This window comes from Trichomycterus rosablanca, chromosome 2 (genome assembly GCF_030014385.1).
Source record: "Trichomycterus rosablanca isolate fTriRos1 chromosome 2, fTriRos1.hap1, whole genome shotgun sequence".
NCBI classification, from domain to species: domain Eukaryota; kingdom Metazoa; phylum Chordata; class Actinopteri; order Siluriformes; family Trichomycteridae; genus Trichomycterus; species Trichomycterus rosablanca.
The window spans coordinates 30,952,520-30,977,303 of record NC_085989.1 but is presented as its reverse complement, the minus strand read 5'-3'; the positions used below and the strand labels follow the sequence as shown (position 1 = coordinate 30,977,303).

The following is a 24,784-nucleotide window of genomic DNA, read 5'->3' as shown; positions in this document are numbered from 1 at the left end:
TCATGCGAAGCAAAGGTGGTAAAATCACTTATTTAGTTTTTTATGTAACCTCTCCCTGGCAACATTCTAATACTGAGTCTTCTTTTACAATGTGAAATGAAAATAGAGAATTTAGAGCACAGATTCTAAAAACACTTGTCAAAACAGGTTCCCTTTAGACCCTCAGGGCTTCTATGTTCTTTCTTGTGGACTCTTTAGCTTACCCCACAGATTTTCTTGTGGATTTAAGACAGGAGACTGAACTGGTCATGACAAATTCTTTATGTTGAGCTTATCTAACTATATATTTTTTTTTATTTGGACATTTTTTCTTTGCTCCCCCAGTGAGTGTTCTTTTGTGTTCTTTTTCAGATAGGTTAATTAAAGTTCTAATTGTTTAAAACTTCTCAATGACTGTCCTAACAATGGAAATGGTGTGTACTTTTTCATACCCATTATCTGCTTTATGAAGGTTAACAAACTCTTGTTTTAGGTCAGTTTACTGTATAGTTGTATCACAGTGAAACAGAAAGCCGTAGACAACCACTGTTGAATTTATAAACACTCTGGTGTGTTTTAAAAAGAAAACTGGAACTGACAGTTATACAGACCCATTTCCAAAGAAAGGATGTTTTGTAAAATGCAATAAAAAGAAAACTCTGTAAATTATTAATCCTTTTGAATCGTTATTTAACTGATAAAAGTAAGAAGAAAAGATTTTCACATTTTCACCGATCAGCTTCATTGTATATTGTCAGTTGGAACCCATTTAGAATTTGGTGGCTGCAACATTAAAAAGGCTGGGACAGAGGTAAACAAGAATATAAAGTTTATAGAATATTGAAGTTAAATGCATAACACAATAAGAAGGTGAATTGGTAACAGGTGGGGGAATTATGATGAAATCCACAAAATGATCTTTACAAGCAGTAATGGGTTGGTTGTGACTCACCACTTTTGATTTGAGCCACATTTCTGGAGAATTTCAAAAAGAACATTTCTCAATGCAAGACTGAAAACTTTTCACCATCTAGAGAAAAGCAGTACATCAATTCTATGCAAAAACTACCTCCAAGTTCTTTCGGCCCGGGCTCATCTCAGATTGTCCGAAAGACAGTGGTAACATCTGCGGTAGTTTAATGATTCCACGATTAAGACCTCGTTCTCTGTGCCAAAGATGAAAGGACCATCCAGACCGTTATCAGTGAAAGATGCAAAAGCCAGGCCACTCAGGTGGCGCACCAGAGCTGACATTTCGAACTCATCGTTTCGAAACAGCTCTGCCATCCGTCTGGGCTGGGCGGCTACATGAACAACGATTGGCTGTTTTTCATACAGGGTGGGGAGCCGGATAGGGACCTCATAACTGATGCAATTATGACCTTTTGCTGGCTGGTTAATTTTGCCTGCACAGAGTCGAGGAATAATGTGTTGAACAGGGTGTGGCTCTCTGTACAAAAAGCTGGTCCGCATATGAACTCGCCTCGTACGGGTGAAAAGAAGCAGTCGGTTACTGCACACGTATCGAAGGGGGCTTGTGTCAGTCTCGCTCTCCTCAATCAGAAGTGGAGATCAGCATCAGTAGAGAGGAAGCGTAATGCAATCAGGTAATCGGATACGACTAGATATGTATGGAAACCAGAAGCCAACATATGTCATGGTAGGGGGGTGCATCAGGATAAAACCTTATTAAAGATTGAAAATGAAATGAAAAAAGAGTTTACCTTAAATAAATTCTAATTTTTACCACAAATTTTTTTTTGCCATTCTGCATGCTGAAGTCTGGAGATGTTAGGTGGTGAAATTGGTGGCCACAAAGACCACATCATACAATTTACAGATGGGGGAAAGTATTTATTTATTTCAGTTTTATATTTTATATACTGTATCTATTTTCGGTTTTCTTCATTTAATATACTTCCAATGCATTTATCCATTTCAAAAAATCACACACACACTTGTATTTTGTATTTTGACTTTGTATTCATGAATATACACAATTAAAGGTTTAAAATAAAAAACTACTGACAGTAACCTAGAAATGATTATAGAAAACCCATATTTTATGTCTTCTAAGAACTCATTAACAAAATTGTTTTTTCAATTATCTCTAATAAGTGAGAGGCTATACAGTACAATTTTAGTGATTATTTCAACACCCTAAATTATTTAAATAAATTAAATTCTAAGTACCTTTTAGGAATACATTTCAACTAGTTTAGTTAGTTCAATACGTGTCATGCTTACTGAGCACATAAAGTGCTGAGCTACAGTCTTTGATAAAACATGACGTAACAGAAGACTGATCCAGGCGCTCACCTCACCCACAAACAGATCATGTAACCAGTGTGTACTTGATTATCTGAAGAAGGAAGGAGAAAGATATGCCCTGATAACCAACTGCTGGTAGATAGACCAGCACTGTGGCAGGTTCCGGGACTGGGCACTGAACTGCTGAGATACTTTGGAAATTTTAAGACAGAAAAAAGCCAGGCTTGTTCTTGCTTATCCTTCAGTACGGTGTTAAGAGCAAGTCAGGATAGAGTTTATACACTTAGAAAGACTGATGAGGTTAATTGTATTTTGCAAATATAAAATTTTACCCTTTGTTGCTTGAGTATATTTTAAAACTTCAATAATGTTGGTCAGCAAAATATTAGAAGTCATTTCTTTGTATTTTCTTCATATAAATGAACGTTTAAGAGAAGTAAGAAATCACAGATTTTTGTTTTTATTACATTTCACAAAAAAGAAACAGGTTTGTTGGCAAATCAATCTTTGTGGATGGCAGTTACTAATCAGCCAACATTTAATAAACCAGACAAAACCATGTCAACATAGAATCATATTTAATATATTAGTTTGCGGACACTTGGGTAGTGCAGCGGTAAAACACACTAGCACACCAGAGCTGACATTTCGAAGCAGAGTCGATTCGAATCTCAGCTTTGCTACCGGCAGGCTGGGCGCTTACATAAATAACTATTGGCTTGTTGTTTAGGGAGAGTGCCAGAGGGGATTCCTCATAACTGATGCAATTACGACCTCGGCTGGCTGATTGATGGTACCTTCACAGAGATGGGGGGGGGTAATGTGTGATCCGGGTGTGTCTCTCGGTGCGCAAAGCTGATCCACATATGAACTCACCTCACGCAGATAAAAAGATGAAGTCGGCTTCTGCACACATGTCGTGTGAATATTGGATTTGACTAAATTGGGAGGAAAATTGGGGGGGAAATGGAAAAAATTTACCAGCAAACCATGCTAAAGAGTACAAATGTCAAAAAGTATGAACTTACTGGACATTCCCTACAATTATGGCTGTAACAGTTTTCACTCTTCTGTATGCTGTGTTTTACTTTAAATTGACAGTTTATAATCAGGATGAAGTGTTTACGGCAAATGAATAAATAAATTTTTTACTTTGTGAATTACAGTAGAAAAATGTGGGTTACATTAGGATTGCTAGTGTTCTTTTTTGTTACTTTAAAGTAATTGATGCAGATAGTGAGATTGCCCTCATTAAGCTGTATTTCTCTGCAGCTAATGCATATTTAGCACTTTGCCAGAGCATAGACCTGTTTATGTAATAATGCATATTGTTTAGCGTTCCATGGAATCTGTACACACAGAGCAATAATCATTAGCATCTTATTATTACAGTGGTGCTTTACGAACTCCATTATTTTAATTTATATGTTCTTTTCCAGAATGTCATGTTAATTAGTACTTTTACATTTGTTTGTTTCAGATAATGTAGTTACTGATTGTACAGACTAAACTGCAAGATGTATTTTGTGGTTTGTGTTGAAGCAACAGATTGGTAACTCTGAACATAGAGTCAGGAAAACCATATTTCAGAAACCTCAAGTGCCAAGTCATCAATGTAATATGTGCTCTGAGTACTTCATTGGTCAGGGGCATGGTTTATGCTTACCCAGCCATTCTTCAGAAACAGTTTGTAAAGAACAGTAGAACATGTATCAGAACAGTAGAAATTGAATAAAGCTTACATTTACTGGACACTTACACCGATCAGGCATAACATTATGACCACCTCCTTGTTTCTACACTCACTGTCCATTTCATCAGCTCCACTTACCATATAGAAGCACTTTGTAGTTCTACAATAACTGACTGTAGTCCATCTGTTTCTCTACATACATTTTTAGCCTCCTTTTACCCTGTTCTTCAAATGTCAGGACCCCCACATAGTTGGTATTATTTAGGTGGGGGATGATTCTCAGCACTGCAGTGACAATGACATGGTGGTGGTGTGTTAGTGTGTGTTGTGCTGGTATGAGTGGATCAGATACAGCAGTGCTGCTGGAGTTTTTAAATACTGTGTCCTCTCACTGTCCACTCTATTAGACACTCCTACCTAGTTGGTTCACCTTGTAGATGTAAAGTCAGAGACGATCGCTCATCTATTGTTGCTGTTTTGAGTTGGTCATCTTCTAGACCTTCATCAGTGGCCACAGGACGCTGCCCACAGGGAGCTGTTGGCTGGATATTTTTGGTTGGTGGACTATTCTCAGTCAAGCAGTGACAGTGAGGTGTTTAAAAACTCCAGCAGCGCTGCTGTGTCTTATTCACTCATACCAGCACAACACACACTAACACACCACCACCATGTCAGTGTCACTGCAATGCTGAGAATGATCCACCACCTAAATAATACCTGCTCTGTGGGGGTCCTGACCATTGAAGAACAGCATGAAAGCAGGCTTTAAAAAGTATGTAGAGAAACAGATGGACTGCAGTTAGTAATTGTAGAACTACAAAGTGCTTCTATATGGTAAGTGGAGCTGATAAAATAGACAGTGAGTGTAGAAACAAGGAGGTGGTTTTAATGTTATGCCTGATCGGTGTATTTATTATAATCATATAAGTAGATCTGCTGTACATTTTTACACACAACACGGTTAAGAGTCTATAGAAATTTGTCAGAATTATACAAACATTAAGTATGTTAGCAGTTCTGTTGGCATAAATGTCTTGTTGATAAAAGAGGTTAGAAAAAATAACCAGACTGGTTCAAGCTGACAGGAATACTACCCTAGCTCAAACAACCACTTCTGGCAATCACGTTGAGCAGAATAAACATCTTAAAACACTGAGGTATTAATACATATTGAACCTTTAGAACAGGCTGCACTAATAAGAGACTAGATTGCTTTTCACTTCTGTCAGCCAAGAATAGGACTCTGAGGTGGGTACAGGTTTACCAAAACTGGACAGTTGGGAAATGCAGAAATAATTTGGCTTAAAACTAATCATTGTGTTAACAGTTCAGACTGCTGGTAGTGTAAGGGTGTGGGGAATGTTCTTTGGTTCTCATTGGTCTCTAGTATATCAATCAAGGATTGTTTACATGCCTGTATCTTGCTAAAATGCCCAATCTTTTTGGTATATACAGTACACTTTGGTATTGTCAGCCCTTCCTTCACTGAATTCTGGCTGTAATACAAGTATGGTGAATGTCCAACTGACCTGTAATGTTTTAAAAAGCTATATGGCTAGATAAGGACAGACTTAACAGACTAAACAAATCCTGCTTTAAGACCGTACATGTTCCTCTTTATAGCCTTCCTTATTCAGCTGCAACATTTGTCAGTTTGAATGTGAAAATATAACCTGGACTTCCTTCAGAATTCCAGTAAAGCATGGGGAGTGGCTAATGTTGTCTGATGTTTGCTAAGCTGGGTTACATCCAAAATGATTAATGTGAAACAAAGCTGATAATACAAGTTGGTTATTTGTGTGTATGAGAGCTTCGTGACTCTAATCCTCAACCAGTGACCGACATTGCTAAGATCTGGTCAATTCGGAGGGATTTGGGTCAGTAAAAATCTTGTTTTTCTTTGCTTTACTAATGTACAGCTTGTGTTTTTTTTTTACTTTATTTCTATTTATATATTATATTATTTACATTTACTCTATGTTGGAGTAAAGTTCTAACACTAACTGATGTACTAAGGCTTTTTTTCTTATTTGAGGAAATTTGAAACATTTCTGGTGAATGCTTGTTTTCCACCCACATGTCACACACAGCAAAGCTCACAGCACAGATGGTTATTAGTTGTAGTCAGTTGCATTAACTTACTGCTTTTACTGAAGTGAGGCGACAGCAGGAGGGCCATTATGATCGCTGTTGGACCAGCGGTTATATATAGATAGGAGAGTCTCTTTAACGTCTGTGTGAGTTTCCAGCCATGTTTCAACACTGGTCTTTACAGATACACTGACAGACAAAAAAGGTACAGTACTGCTATATTTTTACTCTACTATTACATCTGAAGCATGTATTTTAGATGTACAAACCCAAGTTTAAATACATATTTCACATGTATTTAGTTACAACCACTACAAAGACAAGATATTTAACATTTCTATTTTATTTGGGTTTTTTTTGCATACAATGGGAGTCATCTGAGACAACTGGTGACAATTATTCCAATTTGCATTTTGTTTTTATTCAGCACAATGTTATTTTTTCATTACAAATTATAGTTAACAGTTAAATGTTCAAAAATGTACATGAATTTGAGAATTTTGCTTAGTATTGTTCTGGTATATCCGTCTTTAGCAGTGTGTTTGTTCGAGCTGGCACGGACTCCACAAGTTTGTGCAAAATCTGATGTTATCATGTTATCCCAGCTTGATTTCACAATATTCCAAATAGCCTTTGGTGTTACTGAATGCTTAACTAGACCATGACAGTCAACAATTCATGATTTTTTGCAAATCATTTAGATATTTAAGTCAATATGCTGCTAAAGTATGAAACCAGAGGTTATAGCATGTCTTTGAAGAATTGAGTGGCACTTATCCTTTATCAGGGTGTAGTTGATTCTGAAACACTTGAATATTTTAATCAACATGCTTCAGTGTTGTTTTGATACACTGTGTTATCAATCTCTCTTGTTGTTCTCCTTACATAAACCTTTATTAGGCAATCTCAATCTCAAACTTGGGTCTTATCAGTAAATAACACTTTGTCAGTTATATACTGTAAAATATTTGTATGCTGTAGTTTATACCGAGCATTTTGTGTATTTTGCTGAGAAGTAGTTAGAGACCACTAGTACATAGCCTTCTTGCATATTAATACAAGTACATAATCTACTGGGGGAGTTGTGGTTTCTGTGCCTCTCACATGGAAAGATTGCAATCATTAAGTGAACAGTGCATTTAAACCTGTGTTAACAAATCTGTATGCGGTAGTGTATGCTAAATAATGCTTTGACAAAGTCGCTCAAAATACAGAAGTACATCAATAGACTGCTTATGCAGGAAACCCCAAAGACGTCTACGCTATCTTCTTATCTTTGCAAATCAGCAATGAGTTCAGTACAAAGACAATTGTTTGTAGTTTTTTAAGGGGGACAAAAGGTGTTTGTCTAATTTTGTGAGGTAAAGATTATACCACAAGTACACGGAGTACATAATAAAATAAATAATATCAAAATCCTGGTCATTTAAAAGTATATATATTATAGCATTTGTACTCTAAAGCAAACGGTGAAGAGAAAAGCTGTAACAGTACTGAGAGAGAAAGAACATTAGAACTTAATCTCTAAGGAAGTAAGTAATGAAAAGGGTAATGTGTATCTGTATGGGGGTTGGGGTCAGGTTATGAGTGTGCTATATTGAACAATAGAACTGTTATATTAGGCAGAGTGTACATGGCGTGCAGGTCATAGCAAATGAGACTGAACCAAGATTTCAGGTCATTGAAATGGCTGTTAGCTTTTCACTAAAATGGGTCACACACTGACTAAAATCATAGCTTTCCTTTTCCATTAAGATCAGAAAACAAGACTACTGAGTTGGAAACACATGAAGAGTGCTCTGTTGTAGCCTTTTCTATCAACCTTGTATTAGCTCATAATAGAAAACTGGATTATTATTATTTTTAAAGTAGGCAGACATAATTACAAATGTTCTCATTGCCTTAAAAACAATGTACTTATTTTCCTTGTGGCTTTTCCCCTACACGTTCTTACTTGTCTGTGTAATGAGGGATCGAGTCTTGGAAAAAAAAGTTGGTTAGTGCTTTTGGACATGTTGTCACTCTTAACGTTTATACTTTTTTCCCCAATAAGTAAACACAGTTGCATTGGAAGGGCAGTTGGCCAGGGGTCAACAGTGCTGTATGTGTGTTTGCAGTCATGCATGGTTTTATTTAACTAATGGGACAAAACTTTATTTTAGAAGGCCCATTCATATCTAAATTACAAACAGTTGAATAGGACTAATACCATCAATACCATGCTAAATAGAAAATAAGAGGCAACTACTGATTTGGTACAATGGCACATTATATATAATAAAGCTACAGCAGTTATTTACCTCACAAAATATTTCCACCAAGCTCAGATAGTGGATTAAGTGTAGCATTTAAATTCAGCATAAGTGCTATTACTTGTGTTTAACTTCATTATTTTAAAAAACTACACCAAATTGCAGAAGTGCCAGTGAATTACTGTATTACCCACAATTCCAGAGTGAAACCTTACTATGTGATCATAAAAATTTTCCTGCCGAACAGAGCTGAACAGTGACCACCAGTCACCAAAATTGTATTAACAATATTTAAACAACACTTAACCAGATTAAAAATCTCTGATTTAAAGACATTACTGGTAATGCATTCTGGGAACTGTAGTTATTATTTTCATAAAATAATGCATTTAACTTATTTTTGTAAATTGTAAGTTTGTAGTTGGATTTAGAGTAACACAGGTAAACCTGTGTCCACTGTAACCTGTTATTGTATGTTATTTGTTTTGACCTATGTGCTTTTAAACTACAAAATGGAAAAAAACACAAATGCCTTTAGGAAAGCTGGTGCTTTAATAATTAATAATAGTTTATTTAATTTTTATGTTTTATCACCACTTTATCCTGGCCAGTGAATTACTGTACTACCCACAATTCCAGAGTGAAACCTTACTATGTGATCATAACATTTTTCCTGCCGAACAGAGCTGAACAGTGACCACCAGTCACCATAATTTTATTAACAATATTTAAACAACACTTAACCAGATTAAAAATCTCTGATTTAAAGACATTACTGGTAATGCATTCTGGGAACTGTAGTTATTATTTTCATAAAATAATGCATTTAACTTATTTTTGTAAATTGTAAATTTGTAGTTGGATTTAGAGTAACACAGGTAAACCTGTGTCCACTGTAACCTGTTATTGTATGTTATTTGTTTTGACCTATGTGCTTTTAAACTACAAAATGGAAAAAAACACAAATGCCTTTAGGAAAGCTGGTGCTTTAATAATTAATAATAGTTTATTTTATTTTTATGTTTTATCACCACTTTATCCTGGTCAGGTCAGTGGGTCTCGTTTCCCCGGAATCACTGGGCCTTGGCCTGTTCCACCCCCCTCAGACATACTCAATCGTGTCTGTATGTAGACACCTGACCGGCCAGTAGCAGCACTGCTGGGGATTCAAACCCTGGATCAGCAGTAGCGGGCTAGCGTAATTTACCGCTGCGTCCCTCAAACACCAATTCATAATAGTTTAACCTGTTAGTTTAAACATTGTTTTTTTTTCTCGACATCGTTCTGGAAAAATGCTAAGAAAATAATTTCTGGAACAGATTGCCTCACTGTTGACCCAGTTCGGTAGCGAAATCTGTGATCAAAGCCCTGTGATGGAATGGCATTCAGTGTTTCTAAACCTGCCTCAACCCTGAACAGGATGAAGTGGTTGAACATTTTTAAGAACAGTTTTTAAACATTTGGAAAGTCATATAAAGTTTTTATATACCTCTAGTTTAAATATCCATCTTAAAATACACACTCTAAAATACCTCAGGCTGTACATATTAGAAAAAACAAACAAAAATTATAATGCAAAAAACGCTCTTGTACAAATTGCAGCTGGTTTTATTATTAAAAATGTTGGAAGTGATTTTACCCAATAAGGTGTTTAGACTTGACAAGCGTTTGGAGTGTGTCTGTGGAAATGTGTGCCCATTCAGTCTAAAGCGCATGTGTGAGGTCAGGCACAGATGTTGCACAAGAAGGCCTGGCTCGCAATCAACATTTCAATTAATTCCAAAAGTTTTCAGAGGGGTTGAGCTCAGGGCTTTGTGTAGAACACTGGAGGTATTTCACACCAAACACATCTTTATGGATCTCTCATGTGCACAGGGACACAGTCATGCCAGAACAGGAAAATGTCTTCTATAATTAATTTTAAATACCTGGTAGCAATGGGTGTGGTTAAAACACTTCAATAAGTCAATAATTAGAAGTAGTGTCCACACACATTTTGAGTATTTTAGTAGTACAAAGTGATTCATGTGTAATTTTAAAGTAGGTGCTGTGTATGCAAGGGAGGTATGATAAATAACAAAAACAAGACATTTTATACTTGCTTCCCTTTACTGTATGTAACGTTCTGTGCTCCACAGTCATACTCTGCCATTCTTATTTGACCACTTCACTATCTTCACAATGTGGTCATGATTAATCCTTCTGTTCCGTCCTCCTTTTTATCTCAATGCCCGTTTGATATCAAAACTATTATTCTCGGTAATAGACATGCTCAGACACAATTAACACTGTACAGTGTGTGAGGTGTGTGTGTGTGCGTGCACATTTAGAAGTGCCAGAGTCACTGCAAGGGTCCTTGTTTGCAATACTGGTAGTGAGCGTCACCATGGCAACCACACTGGTAGCTCAGTGTGAAGTGGTTAGGCCGAGCTGAAGTGTGTGTGTGTGTGTGTGCTTGTGTGTTTTAGGCAGTGACAAGATGTGTCAGTGAGATTGAGATAACAGAATAGATAAAGATACTGATAATAAATGCAATATGCAAGATTGTTAAAACTGGATGAAGAAATTGTTTTGGCTGTCATGTGGAATCTGTATATAGTCAGCTTGGTGTTGACTCATATCAGATGGACTCCTACTGGTTCATTTATTTGAGGAGAAAGTATTGAGATTTGAGCAGCCAGCAAGGCTATGTATAGAATTAGGCTAAAAATTTCATTAATTTGTAGTGTTAGGGTTAAATATATTACATTATATTGAAAATTTACCAAATGAAAATACAGTTTAAGCAATTGAGGGTTAAGGCCCTTGTACAAGGACCCAGCAGTGGCAATCTAGCAGTGAAGGGGCTTGAACCAGTGACCTTTCGATTACTAGTCCTGTACCTTAAACTCTAGGCTACAACTGCCCTTGTTGAGTACCAGTTGTTGTGTTGTGAAAGTGGAATTATCTTCTATTCCTGCTTGATATGTCACTTTGGACTGCAGACAAGCAAGTCTAGCATCTAAACTCCTTTACAACGCAGCTGTGCTGTTGCAACACATGCAGGATGTGGCTTGGCATTGTTTTGCTAAAACACGCTGAGACGCCCCTGAAACAGATGTTGTCTAGGTGGCAGCATATGTGGCTACAAAATGACTGTGTACTCTCACCAGTAACTGTGCCTTCCACAGATGTGCAAATTACCCCTGCCATTAGCCCTAATGCACCTACACCTCCATACCATGTCAGACTTTGCTTTAGTAGCAGTTGATATGGAACAAGGATCTTGGATCTAGCTTGGAGAACAGGACATCTATTATTTCCAAAAACAGTTGGAATGGTGTACTCAGGTCACAGCCAGTCTGTCCATCTTAGATACACTTGTACCTGAAAAAGTCATCTTTGTCCTGCTAGTTTTTTTTTTTTTTTTTTTTTTTTTTTTTTTTTTTTTTTTCTCCGAATTTTCTCCCCAATTTTTCTCCCAATTTTTAGCGCTTCCAATCTGTCTTCCGCTGCTAACAGGCACACCAGACCTGCATCCAAGGAGAGCACGCCGCTGCCCCACGCCTTCTTTACACGTGTACAGCCCTCCTCTTCTCGTCCGTGCATTCTGCACGGGCGTCTCTTCTGCAAGTCAGGGTCCTTACACAGCGCATGAAGACCCACCCACCCACATATAGTCCGGTCCCCCACCCTGCAGGCACTGCCAATTATGCCCGCCAGATGGCGCCCAGCCGACCGGTGGCAACACCGAGCCTCGAACCGGGAGGTTCAGAAACTCGGTGCTGGTGCGTCAGCGGAATATCCCGCTGCGCCACCTGGGCGCCTAGTTTTGGGGTTTTGATAGTATAGTCCACAAACTTTCCAGTCTTTCAATGCCAATGGTTTTGAAATGTGTTGCAGTCATAAGGTCTAAAGCATATATTTACAAAAATAAATAAAGTCTATGAGGTAAAACATTAAATATCTCTTTTTTAATATAAATACCTGTAAAGGCAGTTTGGAAAATCACTCATTTCTATTTTTATGTGTGTTTTACCTCCTTTTCCAACCTTTTTGAAATCAAGTGTGTAAAAAAGAGACTATCTAATGTACAGCATTGCACAAGAAACACATAAGTCAAATTAAAAGTGTGTTTGATTGATATACTCCCATCACTATACTCTGATTGAATACAGTTTCGTCAGCAGATCATTCAATCAACCAATGCTTGCTTTATAGTTAACTGTTTTTTTTTTCCACAATGCTTGATCTAACCATACTCAAATGTATGTGGAATATATGGCCAGAAATATATGGTCATATCACCATCAGCATGAGAAGGAAGTTGCCTCCCCTACATCCCACCCCAACCTCCACTCTATTTTATTGTCTGTGGAAATTGGTGCCCTTCCGGTCAAAACAGGCATGTATGATGTTAGAAGAGAAGGCCTGATTCAGGTGTTCATTTGGCTTAGGTCAAGGCTCTATGCAGACCACTGGAACAGGGCTTTCCCCAAATTATTGGCACAATGTTGGAAGCATAGAATTTTTCTGTATACTTTATACACCTGTTAGCAGTGTCAATGTACAGTACATTTGCAGCACTTATAGCAACTGACTTAGAGTTTTGACTGAATACAATACAAGGGTTTGTATGCAAACACAAGGGATAAAGGTTTAGGCTTGAATCTTCTGATTACCAGTCCAGTAGCTTAACCACTGAGCTAAAACACATTAACTTAATGATTAAGAGGGGTGTCCTTATACTTTTGACCACAGTGTATTTTCCATCTATGGGACATGTTAATATGTAAGTTTATTGCTCCTATAGAATAAGACAGTTAGGACCGTGGAACTTTCTATCCTGCTGTAAGGGAAGAGTTAACAGTAAAATCGAAACAGCGAGGCTGAGATGAGTGTATAGTGTAGGTGACTGAGCATGCTCCTGTTGCAGACACACTGCTCTCTATGCTAACTTCCTGTACTATTTCTCTTCTTTACAGACAGGCTGATTCAGAACAGAAGAGGCACAAACTGTAGCTGCTCAACTTTGCTCTGGAACCGAGAGAATTCAGACAAGGACATTAAGCTGAGAACAAGACTTGAGGATGTTCTGAGCAAGAGGACAAATTTTCTTACCAGATGTATTATCTCCTACTGTTGTAGAGTAGGACATCAGCAGGTTGTTTTTATCCGAAATGACTTTTTAGTATTTAGAGGATAGAGGATTTTAGTATTTTTAATACTTTAGGATTAGGAATTATTCATGAATTGTATTGAATTGTTTGTTACTCCAGGTATATTAGTGTTACAAGTACAAACCTGTAGGGCATTAAGGGGATTTTTCAGTTTATCTTTCCCTTCAGTCACCCTCATTCTGTAAAGACTATCTTTACGGTAATTGTTTTTTATTGCTGATTCTTTTGATAAGTGCAGAATATCTTGACCTAAATCTTTCATTAGTGTGGAAACTGTTTGAAGTTGTATGAGGTAGTGCTCAAGGGAACTGATTTATACTTGGCTGATTTAGCAGCAAGAGGCCAAAAACGTTTGTTAGAATATATTAGAAAAATCGTAACCAGTTCAGTTCACTTTAAGTCAGCACAGCCATCTACAGACATACTTTAAGAGACTCATTCAGTTCATCACTTGGCAATGGGATCAGAAAAAGACTCTGGATCACCCCATTCTTCTGTTAGCGGCATACCCAATCCCAAATGTCGAGGCAAAAAGCAGAGCAGGATCTCCTTCTCCAGCCTTTTCCACAGCAAACGTGGTTCCAAGAAGAATAAAGCCAGTGTTGGTACACCTTTAGCACAGCAGCATAACCAGCAGCAGCAGCAGCAGCAGCAGCTGCAGCTCCTTCAGCCCCCTTCTCCTACAGCTGCTTCACCAGAGCCTGCTAATGCTGACTCGGCCGAGCCTCTATCCTCCAGCGAGGCCTCGCTGGGTGGACAGGAGCTTCTCGAGTGCCCACTGTGCCTGGTGTGCCAGCCGCGGGATCAGCTCACAGAGCTGCTGGGGTGCAGTCACCGCTCCTGCCTGTGCTGTCTGCGACAGTATTTGCGCATCGAGATCACGGAGAGCCGTGTCCAGCTCAGCTGCCCAGAGTGTGCCGAGAGGCTGGCGCCCAGGCAGGTGGCTCTCATTCTGGATGATGCTGCATTGCTGGAGAAATATGAGGAGTTTCTGTTGAGGCGCTGCCTCGCCTCAGACCCTGACTGTCGCTGGTGCCCAGCTCCAGATTGTGGGTAAGTGTGAGAGTCATGTTATTAACCTGTAAACCCTTATATCAGTTCACTATGTAACAATGGGTTAAAAAAGGTCAAAGGTCAGGCCATTTTGCCTTAGTCAAATTATAGTAACATACTTTTTGTAATATACAATTTATATAAAATAGAATTTTTTTACTGTTTCATGAATAATAATAATAATAATAATAACAATAATAATAACACATTTTGTTAATAATTACTCCTTGTTTTATTTGCATTAACTATATTTCCAGATAAATGAAACCTCTCTACCTTATGTAAAGCTGTAGCATTTCAGCAATATTCATTTTGGGATAAAATACTTATGTACCTGTTTGTTACCTGGTTGTCCATATATATCTGAAGTAATAATATATATGTTTGGTTTGGCACGACTGTCCTTGTGTGATTTGTACATCCATAGACATAGTTATTTGGCATTACCATAAGAGGAGGTAACATCAAAGACAGGTTTTTATATTAATATGTACAGTATACTTACATTATGTTTTACTATTTTAAACTAGTCCGGTTCCACTGGGAAACACTGGGCGCAGGGCAGCCTGGACTGGGCACCATTCCCCAATCATAGCCAGTTACCTCTGTGTCAATGCACGACCGGCTGATAGTGAGCTGAGATTTGAACCTAGATGTCGGTGGGCTAGTATAACAGGCCTCTGTGCCACCAATTCAGCCAGTTTGTTAGATCTCACTGATTTATACCAACTCTCAGCTTACACTGCTATCATGTTTATGTAAAAGCTAGGCTTTTTTCCATATAATGTATTGAGGTTGAAATTGTTTTACATTGTACTGGCTTTTTGTGTATGCTGTGTGGGAGGTAGTTAAAAGGTCAGAGTGAGCAGAAGTTGCCGATTTCTGAGTGGGAAGCTTAATTGAACAGATTCACTCGGAAAGTTTGTGTTTACTGTGCAAGACTTTGTGGCTTTTGAAAGATTTGTCAATCTCTGGGTGGGTTGTTGGCCTACATTTCAGGAACATGCCTATGCCTGCTTTTGAGTCAGCGACACATAAAAAAAAAAAAAACCACAGAGCTGGGAGTTTTCAGAAAGGGACATTTTGTCAAGGGGAAGATAGATGGTAATAGATGTTTTATATTTGGCATGCCCTGCTACCTAGGTTCAAAGTGTGGCTCATATGTGATTTTGATCGTGCCAGATTCATTAGCTACTGAAGATGACCTATGTAAGGAGGAGCCATTTGCTTCTCTAACCATTTTACTGGTTGTTGCCATGGTGACTGGGATGCAGCACCGGGCTAGCGTTGCTAGGGGTAACAGAGGATCAGATTTCTTTATCTCATCACTGGGCCGTTTGCGTGAGAACAGTATTGTGTGTATCTCTGTGAATTATGAATTGGAGGTTTCACTTCATTTACCGGGCTGATTGAGGCAATACGAGCAGACAGAAAGCCACCTCTTGGAAATTGTGACACACTGTTCCTTTCCATGGAACGTTTGTTGGTTGGACTTTGTTAATAACTTGTTTATAGCAACAGGTCACAACTTTTGGGGTAGATTTGTAAGATTACAGCATTTTCTTGCTAAGTATTTAAGTCTGGTGGTTAAACGTTCTCAAAAAAAGTACACTTTTCCTTTTACCCCAAATGTAGTTGGGTACACAAAACATGTTCTTCTTTCATTTTGCAACAAAGATATAGCTAACGTTTTCATCTACCAACCTTATTGATTTTTGTAAATATAAACAAATTTACAATGTAATACCTGCAAGCTGTTTTATCGTATACACAGTTATGGTGTCTAACCTATAAAACCTACCACAGGTAATAAACCAGAGTATTGTAGCCTCTTGACTGACCTGCTGTGCTCACCCCCTGCCAGGTTTGCGCTGATTGCCTCAGGTTGTGCCAGCTGCCCCAGACTGGTATGTCATAGGGAAGGGTGCGGAGCGGAGTTCTGTTACCACTGCAAGCAAGCCTGGCATCCCAACCAGACGTGTGACTCGGCTAGGCAGCAAAGAGCACTCTCGTTGAGAACGCACAGCACCCATTCACCCAGTTACACAGCCGAGCAGGGACCTAGTAAGTGCGCCTTAACTTCTGTTTGACTTTTTGTCTTGGTCTAAATAGTGACTGTTATGGATGGATGGATGGATGGATGGATGGATTGATAGATACTTCGTACTTCGGAAATTCGTTTTTGGTTATGGCCTTGAATATTGCCCCCCTATAAAAGTATTATGACTATTTATTTTCTTTGCATTAGAACAACACAAAAATCTGAGAAGAAAAGTCTGATATCATTCACACATAACTCCAGAAATGGACTGGACAAACTTTTTGTACCTTCCCAAAATTGTAAGAAATGTAATGAAACTCATCTGTGGCAGCTGCTGCAATATAGAAATCACACTTGAAACCAGTTTAAATGGAGTAAAGGAGAAAAGACAGAAGATCAAATATTTGTCAGATGATGTGAGAACCAAAATTGCTTTAAAGCACTGGCAATCTTAAGGTTACCAGTCCATTTCCGGAGAGCTTAATGTTTCTGTGTCCACTGAGCACGCCATTAAGAAAGTGCCCCAGGCACTTTAGCTGACCTTCCTAGACGTCAGTAGTGTAAATATATTAAGTGAAAAGAGTAAAAGCGTTTCAGCGTATTTCAGCTCTAACACTTTTAATTCTGAATCAGCTGACGACATCAAGCCCTGTCCCCGATGTGGTGCCTACATCATCAAGATGAATGATGGTAGCTGTAATCACATGACCTGCGCTGTGTGTGGTTGTGAGTTCTGCTGGCTGTGTATGAAGGAGATCTCTGACCTGCACTACCTCAGGTATATCCATGCTTCTTTTAAAGCACTACCACCCCCTCAATCCTCCTTCTCTATTTATTTTCTCTCACTTTGCTTGTTTGCGTTTTTCTTTTCAGTCCATCAGGTTGCACATTCTGGGGAAAAAAGCCATGGAGTCCAAAGAAGAAGATACTGTGGCAGCTGGGCACTCTGATCGGAGCCCCGGTGGGCATCACTCTGATTGCTGGCATTGCTGTGCCTGCCATGGTCATCGGAATACCTGTTTACGTAGGACGTAAGGTGAGACATTGTATCAGTTGGGCCACGGCTGGTGACACACACTGTCCATTGTGGAGTTCTGGGAATACTAGAGCAGCATTTGAATAATAAATGATATTATGTAAAACACCCAATACATCTCTTTGCAGTGTGATTTATGGTGCCTAGAGTCAGTCTGGAGCCCATTTTGAGGCATTAAATGACCCATGTGATGCTTAAAATAAAAATGTGTCCATCCTTTGTGTTTCTCTAAAAGTATGACAGTCTTTTCCTAAAACTATAGATCAAAGCAATTACAGTAAATACCTTAAACAGTATCGTTTCATTTTCATTAAAAAGTAGGTACAAAAATCCCCTTTTTTTCCCCAGACATAACATTAAAATTAACAGCATGGCAAAACCAAGAAGTCTCACTTCCTTTTAATAATCCACATGCTCCCCTGCTGTAAAATTTTACCATACCCATTAACAGGAATTTCCCAGGTACCATTAAAAATGCAAATCTTGTATTTTATAGTTCAGCTTCCTGAAACACTGCTTCAATAAAATGAGCTCATTTCCTTGTAGATCAGTTACTATGTAAAGGAACTCACATGTTCATATTATAAGTTATTTTCGGTTCTATTGTCAGTCCTGCCTTTGAAAGGAAAGCTCAAATAAAATAATGAAATGTGTCTTTACTGGTGATTGTTTTATATATTATACAGTGTTAAAAATGTATTTCCCAATTTCTTATGTTTTTAGAATTTAAACTAATTTTAATATTAGATAAAGACAACAGTAAACACATAATTCAGCTTTTAAATTATCATTCTATTTACTGAAGATAAATTCATTCAAAAACTTTATCACTCATGTGAAAAACTAACTAACTGGTTGTGCCACCCTACAAACATTTGTTTGTTTTGAGCCACTCAGAGGTGGATTTCAATCATTGTTCACCTAGGCGCCCAGCCTGCCAGTAGCAGAGCTGAGATTTGAATCGACGAGACAGTCACTGCGCCACCTGAGTGCCCTTATTGTATTTTTTACAGTGGAATTATGTACGTTAAAATGAACTGAGATAGTTAGTGCCTGGGTTCTTTTCTGGCCACTCTTGGGAAGGTTCACCAGGTTGGGAAGATTTTCTTCATTTGTGGATAACGGCTCTTACAGTGGTTCACTGGAGTCCCAGAGCCTTAGAGAAGGCTTTGTAAGTCTTCCCTGACTGGTAGATTTTTGATAGTTTTGTTTTGCCTGTCTATTTGAATCTCTTTAGGACCTGGCATCATGTGCTGTTTTAGAGATGTTCTAGCCTGCTTCACATTGTCAGACAGGTTCTTTTTAGGTGAAGTTTAGATACAACAGGTCTGACAGTAATCATACCTGGGTGTGTCTAATGAAATTAAACCAAGTTGTCAAATGAAATTGAAACTGTTTGATTTAGTAACTGAGGGAATTACTTTTCACATAGGGCCAGGTAGGGCTGAACAGCTTGTTTTCTTCAGTAAATAAAATCATATAAAAAAAAAACATTTTGTGTTATCTATTTTCAATATAAAAATATAATTATATATAATTATATATATATAAAAAATATTTACTATGATGATCTGAAGTGTATAAGTGGGACAAACAGAAAACAAAATAGGATAGCAGATATGTAACTTAAAGCATGACTAACCTAGATAAACCGGTTACAGAAGAAAACTGATGACCCACTGTTCAGTATGTATTCCAGCCTTGGACCCAGTGTTTCTGGGTGGCACCAGACCCACCACAACCCTTATCAAGATCAAAATGTCATTTAATAACATAATTAAATAAAGAAAGAAGAATGAATAAATAAGTGTTGTTCTTGTATGATGTACATTTAATGTTTTGAAGCTGTTTCAAGTATGTACATTTGTTTAACATCTAATTCAAAACTCTATGTTCATACAGATTTATGCCTACTATGAGGTAATGAAGGCATCTAAGCACAAGAGAAACCTGGCTGTTACGGGTGGTGTGGCCCTGTCAATCATCTCAGCTCCGGTCATTGCTGCTGTCAGTGTTGGTAGGTTGCTCTAGAAATGTAGTAAAAGTAAAAATAAGAAAATGGGGTTAATAATACTATCAAACATGTTATATCTCGTCTGTGCATAAACACCCTGCAGTGCTGCAGTTGTCCGTAAGAACATATATGTGATTCATTTTGCTCCTAGGTATTGGTGTACCAATCATGTTGGCATATGTGTATGGCGTGGTGCCAATATCTCTGTGTCGTGGTGGGGGTTGCGGAGTCAGCAGAGGGAAGGGGCGAGGTGTCAGGATTGACTTTGATGAAGACGAGGGGCCTATCACAGGTAAGTAAATCTATAAGAAGTATACATTTTATTATTCTGTGCTCTACTCTTTTACAATTCTCGGTTCTTTCTTTGCTCTTGTAGTTGCTGATGCGTGGCGAGCACTGAAGTCCCCCAGTCTTGGTGAGAGCAGCCTGGAGGGAGCAGCTAGTGGCCTAAGCACGACCTCACCAAGTGAGGGTTTATCAGTTGCCCCCGGGGGCCTCAGTGACACCCCCAACTTCAACACACTAGCAGGAGGTGCTTTGGGAGCATGCACGGGCAAATTCAGCAGGTGTGCTCTAACATCTGTATGGTTAACTGATTATATCCCAACAGATGTGTTTTATTTTCAAGTGCAGATACGATGAAGCTAAATGATTATAGGATCACATGTAGTAATTTGACTTCGGTGATTTTGCAGGATGGACGTTCAAGGTGGAGAGATGGGAAAAGATGGCGTTCGCAGAGAGACAGGGAGCTTGGGAGCAGCCAGTGATTGCGCAAGCACTCGAGGCATGGCAGGATCCATTACCTCCTCCTACACCATCCCAGATAGGTGGGTGTGATTCAGCATTGCTCATTAGTCTGCCTCGCCATCATAGCCTTGAGTCAGACTGGTGTCATATCTAGTAGCTGTCCTTAAACGTAGAGCTTTATAATACTGGTGGAAGCAAAGAATATAATTATACTGCTCAGTGTCAAAATTCAGATAGTTTACAATTCAGATTATTTAGTCAGTTTTGGAAACAAAAACGTGATACAGCACCTTGTCATTTTATCATTTTAAATGAAACTGGCTCTTTTTAAGAGTGGAATATGAATTAATCTATAATCCCAAAGCTTTTAAAAATGTCATTGTTTACCCTAAATGCCATTTTCACGAAAGAAGATGGTGAGTCTTGAGTTCAATAAGTTATGTTGCCTGTTTCACTGTCACTCCAGCCTCTTTTTACCAGAATGACAATCACCTAGCTTGTTCACTAGCCCATTTTATGGACCACTGGTTAATGCCTGAAGTATCAAAGATTTCTATAATAGAGTTTGACAGAGTGGCACGGTGGCTCAATGGGTAGCACTGTCGCCTCACAGCTAGAAGGTCCTGGGTTTGATCCCTAGGTGGAATGGTCTGGGTCCTTTCTGTCCTTTCTGTCTGTGTGGGTTTCATATGGGTGCTCCGGTTTCCTCCCACATTCCAACGACATGCAAGTGAGGTGAATTGAAGATACAAAATTGCCCATGACTATGCTTGACTTTAAACCTGTGAACTGATGAACCTTGTGTAATGAGTAACTATCGTTTCTGTCATGAATGTAACCAAAGTGTAAAACATGACGTTAAAATCCTAATAAATAAATAAATAAATAAATAGAGTTTGACAAGGAGCTTTTCCATTTTTGTGCCTTTCTACCTGCAGCCATTATGGAAACTTTATAACAATTACAGAATTGTGTTTAACAATGCTCAAAATCATCCAAATGTCTTTAAAAGCCAGTGGTGGTAGTTTAGCCTGCTTTTTAATTAATCTGTATTGATATATTAACACAGAGAAAGTATTAGTTAGGTGCAGGATAGGTACTCTAAATAGGCAATGGTATGTGTTCCTCCTAAATATTAAGTACGTATGTTCAGCCATACCTATTGCTAATGGCACAGCAATACATTTAAGCACCTGTAATGAAACAACAGAATATGTCTAAAAATAGAAAACAGAACCTTTTATTTGAATATTACATTATACAGTATATATTTCACATTGTACGTGTTGAAGCATCTCTGATCAAAAAGGTTGGAAACGGTTGGTCACCAGCATCGCAGTTCAACTGTACTCGTTCTCTGCATTGCTTCATGCAGTTTTTCTGCATACTCAGCACAGCACACAAAGCTCAAAGTATGTATCAACCCAAAAGACTGCGCACAGGATGAATAAGATTGGGTTATCAAAATCTGCATCTGGATCAGAGAAAACATAGGAAAATGACTGAATTAAAATACACCAGTAGGAACAAGCTGTATGTTATTTTCTTGCTGACTAAGCCATACAGTATGTATGCACAAACTGTGCTAGAAGAATTATTACAGAGCAGATCCTTTCTCCATCTAGAACCTTTATTTCTATAAAGCCGCCAAGCTGCATTAGTACTGCAAATCCAGTACAGTTCAACTGAGGATGTTAGTGATACATCCACAAACACACACACACACCACAGAGTTAATCAGAGCTCAGCTCACACTCCACACAGGTTAACACTTGCTAAAGAAGAAAGTGTTTGCTTTTTGCTGTTCAGTTGTGACACTCCTGTTGACATAGACAGGTTATTTTTCCATTTTCATAATACCTTTAAACAAAAACAATTAATCACCTAGACCACCCACAGATTCTCCACTTTAATAACAACATACATACGAAACCAGGGGCAAGCGAAGTGGAACTTGCTAACCCACAAAAAGCTGTATGAAATCTGCCCTGATTTAAATGATCACCCACCCCCTCCTACCAGAAAAAGGAAGAGACCAAGTATTATTCACAAGGTGACGCATCAAACACACTTGACTCACTCGTACCTGTAAGGTGAGAGCAGGCCCCCTCTGAAGCCTCTGTCGAACTCCAATCACTCTAAGACCTAAATATAATAGGGAAAGACAGCGGCAAGCTATGACTAACTCAGTGAGAGATATCCTCAACCAGAACAATGCAAAATGATAGTCAACTTTCTCTGTAATCAAAACTGAATACTCCTATCTAAGGCCAGAAGTTGTTAAACTAATAAAAAGATCCCATACATATACCTTTTCTGCCTTGAAAGTGATTTATTAAACAAGACATTATTAGCCAAACAAGCAAACTAGCAATTATAATGCTGCTAAAGGAACCTGCAATAACAGTGGCTGTCTATATCATTTTTATTGGTGGTTTTTGGATTTGGATGCATTTAAGCACAGCATTTAGCTGACACATTCATACAAATCGACTTACAATTGTGACCAAATGCAATGCATGCAATTAAGCATTGAGTGTCTTGCTCAGGGGCCCAACAGTGGCAACTTAGCAGTAGTGGGGCTTGAACCAGTGACCTTCTGATTAGTAGTCCAGGACCTTAACCACTAAGCTAATACTGCCCTCATAATTTACCCATAGAATACAATGTTTTCTTTCTGACCTTGGCAAAAGATGTTGTTATATGTACTTTGTAATGAGTGAAGGAGGCAGTGAATGGCTTAATTTGAGGCATTTGTAGCTCAGCGGTTAAAGTACTGAACCAATAATCAGAAGGTTGCTGGTTTAAGCCCCATATCTGCCAGGTAACCAGTGTTAGGCTATTGAGGAGGACCCTTACCTTCAATTGCTTGGACTGGAAACAGTTCAGTTGTAAGTGGCTTTGCATAAAAGTGATTTTATTTTGGATAAATGTGTCTGATTCTTGTGCCATCAAACTAGCCCTGTTTATGTGGGCACAGAGAACTTATAGTGTATTATAAATGCTAACAAGAATTAAGGAAGCCATACCACAAACTTCTTATTTAGAACTAATAAGATGTGTGGTAAGACCTTTTTAAGACCACAAGTGCAGATCATTTTTTCTTGCTACTAGTGCTAAACTGCTGTCTCCATTTGACTCTCCTTTTTTAATGTAAATAATATTTCTTTGCAATTTCAGGGAAGGCACAAACATGGAGATTCAGGTGGACATAGAAACCAAACCCAGCCATCTGTGTTTAACCAGTGAGGAGGATCTGGCTCCCCATGCCTGTGCCATGGCACCCTGCTCTGCGGAAGAACCCCAGGACTGCAGCTCTCGGCAGGGCAGAGTTTTATCCCGCTCGTCACTAGGACTGGCGTCAGGAGGTTCGCTCAGGGAGGGGCTTGGTGATGTGACGCTGGCTCAACCAGAGAGCATTCGCAGCGACCTGGAGACATCCGATACACAGTCGGATGACATCGCCGAGCTCACTTCAGAGGACTGCGACTCCGTTCATCCCCCTCCTCAGCCCACCTGTCGAGCTCTGAACTCCTCCGATGGTATGCACTGCCCCGATAATGTCATCCTTTATGTGTGAAAAGAACCAAGAGCTTTGACTATTTGTATTATTTAGCTGTTTTTTAATCATTGAAATACGGGCAATGTGGTGGCATGGGTCTTTCTTGCCAACAATGCTCTACCTCTATGATGTATACTGTTAGTAATTCATAAGGTTAATTGTATACCAACTGGTGCAAATTATGCCTTGGCTATTAAAGCAAAAAGATACAGTGTTGCCACAATTATTCATGGGACAAAATGGGAAAAAATGCTAGAAAGGGAAATCAAGCACACATCACTAGTATGTAAAGAATTGTTATTAATTGACTATATTGGCTGTACATGTTGGAGTATATTTGTATGTATATTTTTATTTTTTAAAAATCAACCTAAAGAGTGTGGAATTTGCTGTATGCATGTATATGCATGAAACACACTTGTATACAAGGTTATTAGTATGTAGTCGTTTCCCTGACCAAGTTTGCACAGTGAGAAGATGTAAATGGACTACAATGGAGTCTCACCTGCACAGAGAATGTTCACTGGAGTTTACTGGTGGAAAATCTTGTTACAATTTAATTGTTCCACCTTTGTTGTTTTTAGAGACATCACTCCTGATCTTGGTCCCTTTCACCCCCTTCTTTTGAATATCTTACTCACTGACAACACTATGTCTGTTCGTGTTTACTGCTGGGGGTATAAGTGTGTGTGTGCACGTGTGTGTGTGTGTGGTGCACATGCTATTTGTACCTTTTTATTAAATCACAATCACAAGTGTTGACAGTGAGACTGGCCAAAAGAGCACTTTTCTTCGGTAATGAAACTGTATTATAATGGATTTGTGGTATTAAAGCAGTTCAGAGTAATAAATTAAATTAAATTAATCATTTTCTTGCACTTTA

General features: G+C 38.6%; 1 protein-coding gene across 1 annotated transcript; it reads left to right on the top strand.

Moving 5' to 3' along the window:
* Positions 1–13,611: 13,611 nt before the first annotated feature.
* On the top strand, positions 13,612–24,784 carry rnf19b (ring finger protein 19B). Its single transcript, XM_062990709.1, has 9 exons — positions 13,612–14,498; positions 16,363–16,562; positions 17,173–17,317; positions 17,413–17,575; positions 19,478–19,592; positions 19,741–19,881; positions 19,966–20,155; positions 20,285–20,419; positions 23,520–24,784. The coding sequence occupies exons 1-9, from the start codon at positions 13,903–13,905 to the stop codon at positions 23,917–23,919; spliced, it is 2,085 nt and encodes a 694-aa protein (XP_062846779.1). The 5' UTR covers positions 13,612–13,902; the 3' UTR covers positions 23,920–24,784.